Raw genomic sequence first — 9,815 nt, 5'->3', positions numbered from 1 at the left:
TGGCAACTTCCTCCCAGGAGACCTCACAGCTGACAGATGTGTTTCTGAAGATTAAAACAGAATAGATTTATGCTTCATTTTTCTCTGATTGGGGGGGATTTTGCTCTGTGTCAGCAAGTCTCAAGAGCCAGAAACTATTCACACCCCTTTATTTCTTCAACATTTTCTGACATTACCGACTGAATCTGAAAGCTGCAGAACATATGAAACATTTATAAAACATTATATATGTTTTACACAGTTGTTAAACTGTCACTAATCAAGCTCCTCTGCCTTCTTCCAGTGCTATCTGCAGAAATACTCAGGAACAACCAATCAGAGCCAGCAGGAGGGTCTTAGTGCTGTCAATCATCCTAGTACATTGCTCACATCTTCCCCCTTGCTCTCTGCCATGCGACAGCTTCATCCCGGCAGCAGAACCTGCCACCTGGAACGGTAAGTTGTTTTTCTACTTTTCAGCTTTGAGTAAAGATATATTTACATTGACAGGTGCGTGCCTTTCCAAGTCAAGTCCAGTCAACTGGATTTAGCACAAGTGGACTATATTTAGGTTGTAGAAACTTTTCAAGGATGATCAGTGGAACCAGTTCAGTTTTGAGCTTAATGCCAAAGGCTGCAATATGTAAATATGATTTCTTGGATTTCTATTTTTGATTTTTTTAAAAAATCCACATTAATTCAACACATTGAAATAGTGGTGTAACATAACAAAATGTGGAAAAGTGAAGCATTTTGAATGATTTCCAGATGCACTTTAAGTTCAGTTAAATGAACATGATTTGCAATAGGACTTTATAAAATATCCCGTAGCTAATACTGCAAATCAGATCAGAAACAAAGCTGTGAAGTCAAAGGAAATGTATATGGATCTGATTGTGTAAACCACAGCTCTCGTGAAGGATACAAAAAAATGTTTGAAACATTTAACATTAGTTAGGAATCATAAGGACCCACCTTAGATCAAGGATAAAAGGCCTTGATAATGAAGGTGACCAAGAACTCAGTGCTCAATTGTTCACTTACACCAGAGTGTTGAAATGTTTTATTTCTCTCCCTGGCTCAACACATATGAATCAGATGAAGGTTTATTAGCAGGCCTCTTCAGGAAATTAACATGCTGTGATGAACCAGAGAGAGAAATAAACCTGCAGCACACCAACTCCACAGACTCTGGGTATCCTTACTTAGACAGAGTGACTATGTTTCATTTGTCTTGATAATATCACCCAGGAGATCAACCATTGCTACTACAGTTCACCAATCAGATGTTCATGGAACAGTAGCCAGGAAAATCTAAAAGGCTCTTGACAGTCAGGTTGATTGTTGCTGAAAGGAGCCTAATTAGAATGAGCAACTAAATTATAGTCTGTAGAAACCAAACTAGTCATTCTTGGCCTGAACTTATTGAATCAGACCTGGAGAGAAAAAAAAACAAACGAACAAAAAAAAAAAACAAAAAAAAAAAAAACGCTCTGGTCATGAACTGGCCAACTCCGATCCTACCCTACAATGAAGCATCTTTATCTGTGGCATGATGTGGACGACCAGTCTGCATACAGGGTAAGATGACAGCAGCTAGATATAGAGAGATTGCTTAGGCAATAATTCATTTCCCACCGAAACAATGGCGCAATAAAAGTGGCTATTCTGCGCTAGAGGGGGCAGGTTTATGTTGGTGGAAAAACTATTTTGAGTTGCCGTTCTCTGTACTTAACAACTCTTTCTGCATTTTCAAATTATATGTGTAAAGGCCAACTGAATGTAGTTAGCATTCAGTCAACTTAGGCTACGTTCACACTGCAGCTTCAAGTGACCTAATTCCAACCTGTTTGTGTTCTCCAGTGTGAACAGCAAGCGACCTGAAAGTGTCCCGCATGCGCAGTAGAGGGCGCAATATCACAAATAGAGAGCGTGCTCAGTGTTTTGCCAACCGTCATAAAGAAGAAGTAGAGCTCAGTGTTTGCGGAAGTAAACATAGATGCTAACGGTGGAACATAGCTTATGATTTTAAAGTTGTTGTCCGAGCGGAGCCAGTACAGTAACAACCTAATCACCATTACAGTCCATTACAGCTTTTCTTCTCGTTTGGGCGTATCAGGACGCAGAATAGTGACGTTTGTCGAGTATCAATGACGTTCATTTGGACGAATGCGCCCTGGACGGTGGGTATCAGATATCGTAGTCTGGGTCGGATTCGAAAAAAATCCGACCCCTGTTGTTCAGACTGTCATGAAAATATCAGAAACAGGTCGCATTAAGGCAAACAAAAAAAACAAAAAAAACCCCCAAAAAAAACGGAATTAGGTCACTTCAGGCTGCAGTGTGAACGCTGATGATGAGATGATTGATGATTTATTAAAGCCATCCCTGTTTCTCGTCAACCACGGTAAGATCTAAAAAAAATTACAATCGTTTTCATCATTTGTGACGTAGTTCGCTAAAATTCATTTCATTAATCATTAATTAAGCAATCACAGAATTAAAATACTTAAACTTCAACTGCTGTACTGTTACCATGGATACCTCATAAAGAACGTTGACAAAATAAAAGCACAGAACTTTAACGGCATTCACAATAAACAAAGTAACTACATTCGAAGTGATCAACAACAGAGGCATGAAACTCACACCCTAAAGCCGATCAAAATACAGGCCCCTTCAAAAACGAGTTGGGCATAATTTTTTTTTCCCCATTTGAAGTCTTGTATTTTATAAGTCCATAACTAAACCATATTTATACACCTGCACATTGAAAACCCCGGACAAGGGGTGCACCTGTAATGCACCCCTTGTCCGAGTGCATTACAGGTGCACCCGGACCTGTATGTTTACACTCAGAGATGTAAACATATCTGAGTTTACACCTCAGATATACCTATCTGAGGTGACATGTTTTCACCTCAGAAAACATATCTTTGTAAAACAGGTGTTTTCACCACACCAATGGGGAACCTATGTAGATCTATTTTTGACTAAGTCTGTGCAAAACGTGAGAAAACTGAAGAGGTGTGAATGATTTTAGTTGACTCTTTATATGGGGACAAAAAGCAACCATGTGGGAGTGCAAGAGACTGTGGATTTAAATGTAAAGGTGTAGGATAAATATTAAGCATGGATTATGGAATTAGATTTAAATTCAGATTTCTTAGGAAAATGTATATTTTCTTGTGAATCAGTAGGCTACTATTTGACGATGACGTTTGATATTATCTTTGTTAGTATTTTACTCTTCAGCTTTCAAAACAACAACACCAAGAAGCACAAAAAAACGAACTGAGACCTGTTGTTTCCTGTTGTGATTGTCTGCATTTGCTCTCCCACTGTCTTGTCAACTTTGTGCCTTTCTTTTTTGTGTTTTCCCTTTATTTTTTTAACTTTTAATCACCCCTTTTTGTTTGTTTTTGGCACATTTTCTGCTATGCGAAGGCAGGAAATCTTTAATGTCTTGAACAGACTTTTAACAAAGAAAAACCCTGCGTTTAACTGTCCTTTCTGTGCACTCTGGGTTTTGAAGAAGACAGAAAACAATACGGGTCGCACTGTGCACACAGTTCACACAGTGAGCATGTCATGTGAAAACTAAAAAAAAAAACAACAACTAGAAAGCGGTCAACGCTCTCAGACCCTGTGGTTTCTATCTCTTTTTTTTTTTTTTTTAAGTGTGAAAAATGAAGTAAGCTCAGAAAAGTACAATGCACTTCTTGTTTTGAAGCACACATTTTGAAATTGAGCAGGTATCCACAGCTTGAGTCGCAACAGTACTTTGTGGTCTCTTGGCATTTGATTAAAATGACTATTTCTTCATAGAAACTGCAGAAAGACACCTGTGAGAAAAGTGTCTGAGTTGATTTCTCAAACAGACTTCTCTGTAATGCATCTAGAGTTAATCCGAATTACATGCGTGCAAATCTGCAAAAGGGAATTAAATAAAAAAAATAATAAAATAGAATAATTTGGATATTGTCGTTATCGGTTTATGATGATTAAATAACTAGCAAAGAAATATGACCTGATTTGTAGCTTTCGTGCGATATGAAACCAGATGTTTCCACTTTGATGGTTTTACGTATCGTGTGCTTTGACTGTCAGGACCGCCGAGTGTTTGAAAGCACGTTAAATCGCAAGGTTGTGTGAAAGTCTTTCTTGTATAATTAAAACTTGAGATTTATTGTCACTACAAAGCTCATTATATATGTTTACAATGTGTCAATTTCTATTATTTTCAAATCATGTTTAAACAGCAGCTGATAGATTTGTTTAAGCTTAAGAAGAAGTGGATGAGCAGTACTGCAGCAGTAAAAATATGTATGACAAAATTAGATTTTATTTAAAGAAAAATACAAATCAAACCATTCATCAAATGTAGTTAACATATGTAAACTATGGATTACTGGAGCTTTGTCAGTTTCACTGCAATTTAACAAAAAGTGTTTATCTGGAAAAACTTGCAGCTAATTGTAAAAAACAGTTTTTTTCCTGACACATTTATTTCCCGCATTAAAAAAAAAAAACTTCAAAAAACACAACAAAAGATGAATCAGAAAAGTACAAATCTTGAAAGTTTTACAAAAAACATAAAAATGCTAATAATTCAAAGCTAATGTTATGTTTAAGAACTAATGTTAGGTTAATGCTAAAATAATAATGCAACATGCAAAAAATAAGCAGCCAAGTTATGCACTGCCATCCAGCATAAGCAGTATTAACAGCATTTTCTTAGAAGAGGAAGACAAAAAAAAAGAAAAGAAAAGAAAAAAAAAACAATTGTACAATTAAACATAAAACAAATATTTCAGAAACAAACAAAAAAAAAAGATGAATTATTTAATGTTCTACCGTAATACATCAGGGCTCTGCAGGAGAAAATTAGCAGACTAAAATTTTTACAAAAAAAATGAATAAAATTGTGTGTGATTGTCTGATAGATTTTAACTGAAGTATAAAACAATGACGTCACCTCTTCTGGACTTTCAGAAGGTAATGAATGACTTGCTCTCCTCCTGCAGGGACATCTGAATCTGCGTTCGCCCACCATTTGTCGCATAGGTCTCAGAAGTGCCGGGGTTGGTGATAGAAGCCGAGGAGTTGAAGCTCTGCAGCATCTTTGTCTTCCCGGCGCAGCTCTGGAACAGGAACTTCGCCCGTCGCCTGAAGTGGTGGTCCAAGAAGAAGTAGATGGCCGAGTTCACGCAGCTGTTGAGAAAAGCCAGGCAGGAGGAGACGAGGAATCCGTTGTGCAGCCATGCTTTATGTCTCAGTTCGCCTTCTGAGAGATAGGAAATGATTTTGATGGACTTGAAGGTGTTGTAGGGCAGCCAGGACGCCACGAACGCCACGATGATGCAGAGGACCATCTTCAGTGAGTGTCTGCGGCGACCCTCGGCTCGGGCGTTCCCAGCAGCGGCGCAGTGCCTGTTGAGGTGCATGATAATGGTTCCGTAGCAGACCATGATGATCAGCACCGGGAAGATGAACGTGAGGAACACCATGCCCAGATTCATGCCGATCAGGATCGCCAACTTCTCATCTTCCTGGCAAGACTGACCGTCTACAGATGGCGCCACTTTTCGGTAGATCAGAGAGGGAACGCCAAGGATGCCAGAGATGATCCAGAGGGCAGCACAAGTGATGCGAATGCACTTACTACTCCTGAGGTACCTGGAATCCATCATCTTCACTATTGCCAGGTAGCGGTCAATGCTCATGCAGGTGAGAAAGAAGATGTTGGAGAAGCGGTTGACAGAGATGATGTAGCTGCTCAGCTTGCACAGGAACTCGCTGGCAAACCCAAAGTCCCAGCCGTTCGTCTGGCTGGAAGAGATGGCCCACAGAGGCAGCGTGAGGACGAAGACCAGGTCAGCCATGGCCAGGTTCAAGACGAAGATGTCCACCAGGCGACCCGCTCTTTTGCCTTTGCTCCCCACCACCACGATCACAAAGATGTTGCCCCAGAATCCAGTGAAGAATATCAGGTAATACATGATGGGCAGAAAAATGTGGGAGCCGGGCAGGTCTGAGAAGTCACCGCTAAGGTCATAGGTCTCATTGTCAGTAAAGTTAGACTCATTCTCATAGCTATAATAACTGTAAGCTTCGTCCCCCATGCTGAGAGTTGATGGAGAGGTTGTGCTCTGCATCGAGGCGACTGATCTAACCCTCTGAACACACTCCCACTCGATATTACGAGTACAAACCACAGAGAGAGAGAAACAAAAAACAAGATCCTATTTCAGTTCTCTTCCTCTCTTAGCACCACAACGGTCTTCCTTTATCTGTCTGACTTGACTTCCCCTTATACCTTTTTCTCATGTAAATGAAAATACAATGCACTGAAAGTCCAAACATGTAGTTTGGAACTTGAGAAGCATCACTGACAGACCATGAGGAAGCTATGACAAATGTTTTGTCTTAAAAGAAAAACAAACTATTTTTTTTTCATGTACATTTTTGAGAATGTCCTCGGACGTCCATGCGCCTGTGGACTGTCAACAAGTCTGTGGTCAGGTGGCTTGCCATCATTTCACTTAAAAATATCTTAATATCTGCCCACTAACGTTTCCAGTTTGATGTCTCCTGCATCTATCTGACCAGTAGGGGGCAGATAAGCTTTACTTCTGTTTGCTTTTAAACTCTTCTTCACTCTAATACATTCAAACCTTTAAAATCATTGTGGCAAAATCTTAACATTCATTTTTTGGAACCATTTGTAAGACAAAAGTTTGCATTATTTATAAGCAACATGTCGACACTTTGCGGGGGAACAAGTTGCATGTAAGTTGATCTCTTAAATCACCTGAAAATGCTGTTCAGTAATCCGCTAAAACTGTGAAGTGAAAATGCACTTCCACAGATGTCCTAGTTAAACCCGACAGGCTGGCTGCGGATGAAATGTCATCAGCGCTACATGTTTTCGTTTTTTAACTAAGCTGCTTCTGCTGCAGGGAGTTCAGTTTCATGACAAAGCTTTGAGGCAGCAGAACGAGGTTGAGTTGTTGGTTTCATAAAAGTCATTGTGTTGTTTAAATATAAATAAAGAACTGTGAGACATTCTTAAAGCAGCTGAACTCATGTTTTAAATGATCAGCCTATTTATTTTAATATTGTGTAATTAGTAATAAGGGATCAATCTCAGCTCTACTGGCTCTTTACAAATATTCATGTCTTTCGAGCTTTTTCGCATTTTGATTCATTAAAGCTGCAACCCACAAAAAATGTTTAATTTATTTTCATCCCGAAATAAACTCAACTGCCTTTAGAAGCCATCTTATTAATAAATATTTTTGTTCTGTTTGAAACCTGCTAGAGGCTGCAAAAGACTTGAAACTGAGGAGGAGATTCACTTTCCAGCAGGACAAAAACCATAAACATACAAGCAGACGTAAAAAATGACTCTTTGGTTCAGATCGATGCATAAGTCATGTGTTAAGAGCGTAAAATCTGCTGTAGGACTTGAAAAATGTTTTTCATAGATCCTATCTAACCATTCTGACCAACTCTGAGCTGTTTTGCAAAGCAGAAAGGGCAGAAATGTCAGTGTTTAGAGGTACAAAGCTGGTAGAAAGTAGAAACACGGCTCGGGATGCATGCCACAGTTTCAGATGTTTATCTGAGAAAATATATATATATATATATATATATATATATATATATATATATATATATATATAAACATTTTATTTTATTTCCTAGGTATTGGTTTGTCACTAATGATGTTGAATTCTGTGGTTACAGCATGACAACATGTGTAAGAAATCAAGATAAGCTGTTTTGGCACTTTTGCAAGTTACCGGATTCAGATGTGCAAGAGTAAAGGTCAATGACCGTTCAAAAACAAGTGGCTTTACAATGCCGAACATTGTTTGTTAATCTCATTTCACCATTATTTTAGTTAGGATTTAATAAAAGCAGCATCTAATCGTCTGATTTGAGCTGACTGTCTTAAAGAGTGCAATTGTCAATATGAAAAATGCTTTTATTAGTTCCAGGTTTATGAAATTGTTGTTGTTTTTAGTGGTTATTGGTGGTGTTTTAATTTGTAAAAAATGTATGGGTGATTTCTTCTAGATGCCAAAGACATGTCTCCATCTCAACGATGATATACAAGGAGTTTCACTGTTTGCATTTTGCATTTGCTCAAATATGTAACTCTAAATAATCTCACCAGTGCAGGTGTGAGCCTCTTATATTAATTCGACTTGTTCGTCTCGCAGCTCAGATAAACCATGAGCAAAACAACTTTTCAAACCTAAATGCCTGACGAATTTTATTTGAACCCTCCGGGTTTAAAACCTAAAGTTCTTGCAAGTTTTCCCATCAGTTCTGGATACGCACGCCGTCATTGCTTGCCACAGCTCAGCGTGTAGTCAGCAGTTTTGGTCTCGTAATATCACAAAAGCTTGTAAACACATTTAACTCCGTGACAAAGCAACATGCGTCATCATAAAAAAAAAAAATTGCGTTACAAAACACCGCATGTGATTAAAAGAACAGAAACTTAAGTGCAGTTTCTGTATGAGTCGCCTGGCATTGCCCGTCAAAACCGACATGACTGGTGGTGGTGTGAGTGATCATGTAACTCCCCGCCTCACGCTGAACCCATTTGGCCGTGTTTGGTTGAAGGTTTGTGGCAGAGACGGAGCAGAGGAAGCCGCTGCACCTGTGCTCGCTAACAAAGGAGTTAGGTGAGCTCTCCAAAGCAAGGTCGAGCTCAAGAGAGATGACCTTTGTGCTGCTGCTTGTTGTTGCTTTACTGCGGTTGGGGAAAGTGAGGTCGGGGGACAGAGCACGTCTTACAAGAGAGCAGCTTATTGTTCTGAGGAGGAAAGCACTTAAAATGAATGACCTCCCCCCACCCCCATGGGATCCTCACTGCGCGTTATTTAAACACTCCTCGGCTTTGAAGTGTCAAGGTGATGTGCGGATATACTCATCACGGCAGAAAGTCCTGCCAGGCCCGTCATTGTTCGGCTTGACCAGGTTTGCCCTCAGCTGTACTTTCTACCCGAAAAGGTTTCATTATTTCTGCGGCATTCTTGCTGCTCTGTCAGTGGAACGCTGCATTCCTCTCCTCGAATAAGTGCTGTCTCACTCCAGTTGAGCAGAGTAAATGTGAGAGCCGGTGAATGGAGCAGCCTCAATGGGAGAAAATAAACAATTGCATTGGTGCACGGGTGAAGCAGGGAAGGTGGCGAGGAGCAAGGGGGGGAGGAAGGGAGGAAGGCCTTCCCAATGTGCAAGATTCCCATGGATACTCTTTCTGTTTGGAGGAGGATCTCCTAAAGATGATTTTACTCTCGCGTTGATTTTTTTTTTTTTTTGAGCAAATGAAGAGCGGGTTTGCATTTTAAACGCATACCGTGCCTTGCAAAAGTATTCACATCCCTTGGACTTTGCACAATTTGGATTTTAAGTGATGCACTAGTATGAGTGGTGTGTAACTGAGAAGTGGAAATTAAGTTATACAAGGTTTTCAAAAAACTCTAAAGTTTGGTTTGCATTTGTGCTCAGCCTCCGCGGGCCAGTATTTTACTTTTTGTGGAACTTTTTGTTGCAGTTTCCTTTGTTTTTGCAGTTTTTATTTTAGGATTTGAACTTCTAGAGAAATATGTTATTATATATGAATATATTTTTGCTCATTCTGTTTGCAAAAAGAAGCTCAAGTTGAGCCAGACTGGATGGAGAGTTTCTGTGAATAGCCATGTTCAACTATTTTCTGTTCTCTGTTGGGTTTAATCCGGACTTTAAATGGGCCATTCTCGCTCATATGCTTTGGGCAACACTTTACTTGAAGAGGTGTGCATAAGACTGGCACAACA

At 39.6% G+C, this 9,815-nt stretch overlaps 1 protein-coding gene across 1 annotated transcript; it reads right to left on the bottom strand.

Annotated features, from left to right (window-relative positions):
- Positions 1-4,302: 4,302 nt before the first annotated feature.
- Positions 4,303-6,184, bottom strand: gpr25 (G protein-coupled receptor 25). Its single transcript, XM_015044412.1, has one exon. It carries the CDS (start codon positions 6,135-6,137, stop codon positions 4,971-4,973), a length of 1,167 nt encoding a protein of 388 aa, XP_014899898.1. The 5' UTR covers positions 6,138-6,184; the 3' UTR covers positions 4,303-4,970.
- Positions 6,185-9,815: the final 3,631 nt, after the last annotated feature.

The sequence above is a fragment of the Poecilia latipinna genome, unplaced genomic scaffold (assembly GCF_001443285.1).
Source record: "Poecilia latipinna isolate Pla-1442-1.1 unplaced genomic scaffold, P_latipinna-1.0 Scaffold674, whole genome shotgun sequence".
NCBI lineage: Eukaryota > Metazoa > Chordata > Actinopteri > Cyprinodontiformes > Poeciliidae > Poecilia > Poecilia latipinna.
The sequence above is the reverse complement of the archived record's forward strand: the minus strand, read 5'-3'. Positions and strand labels throughout refer to the sequence as shown.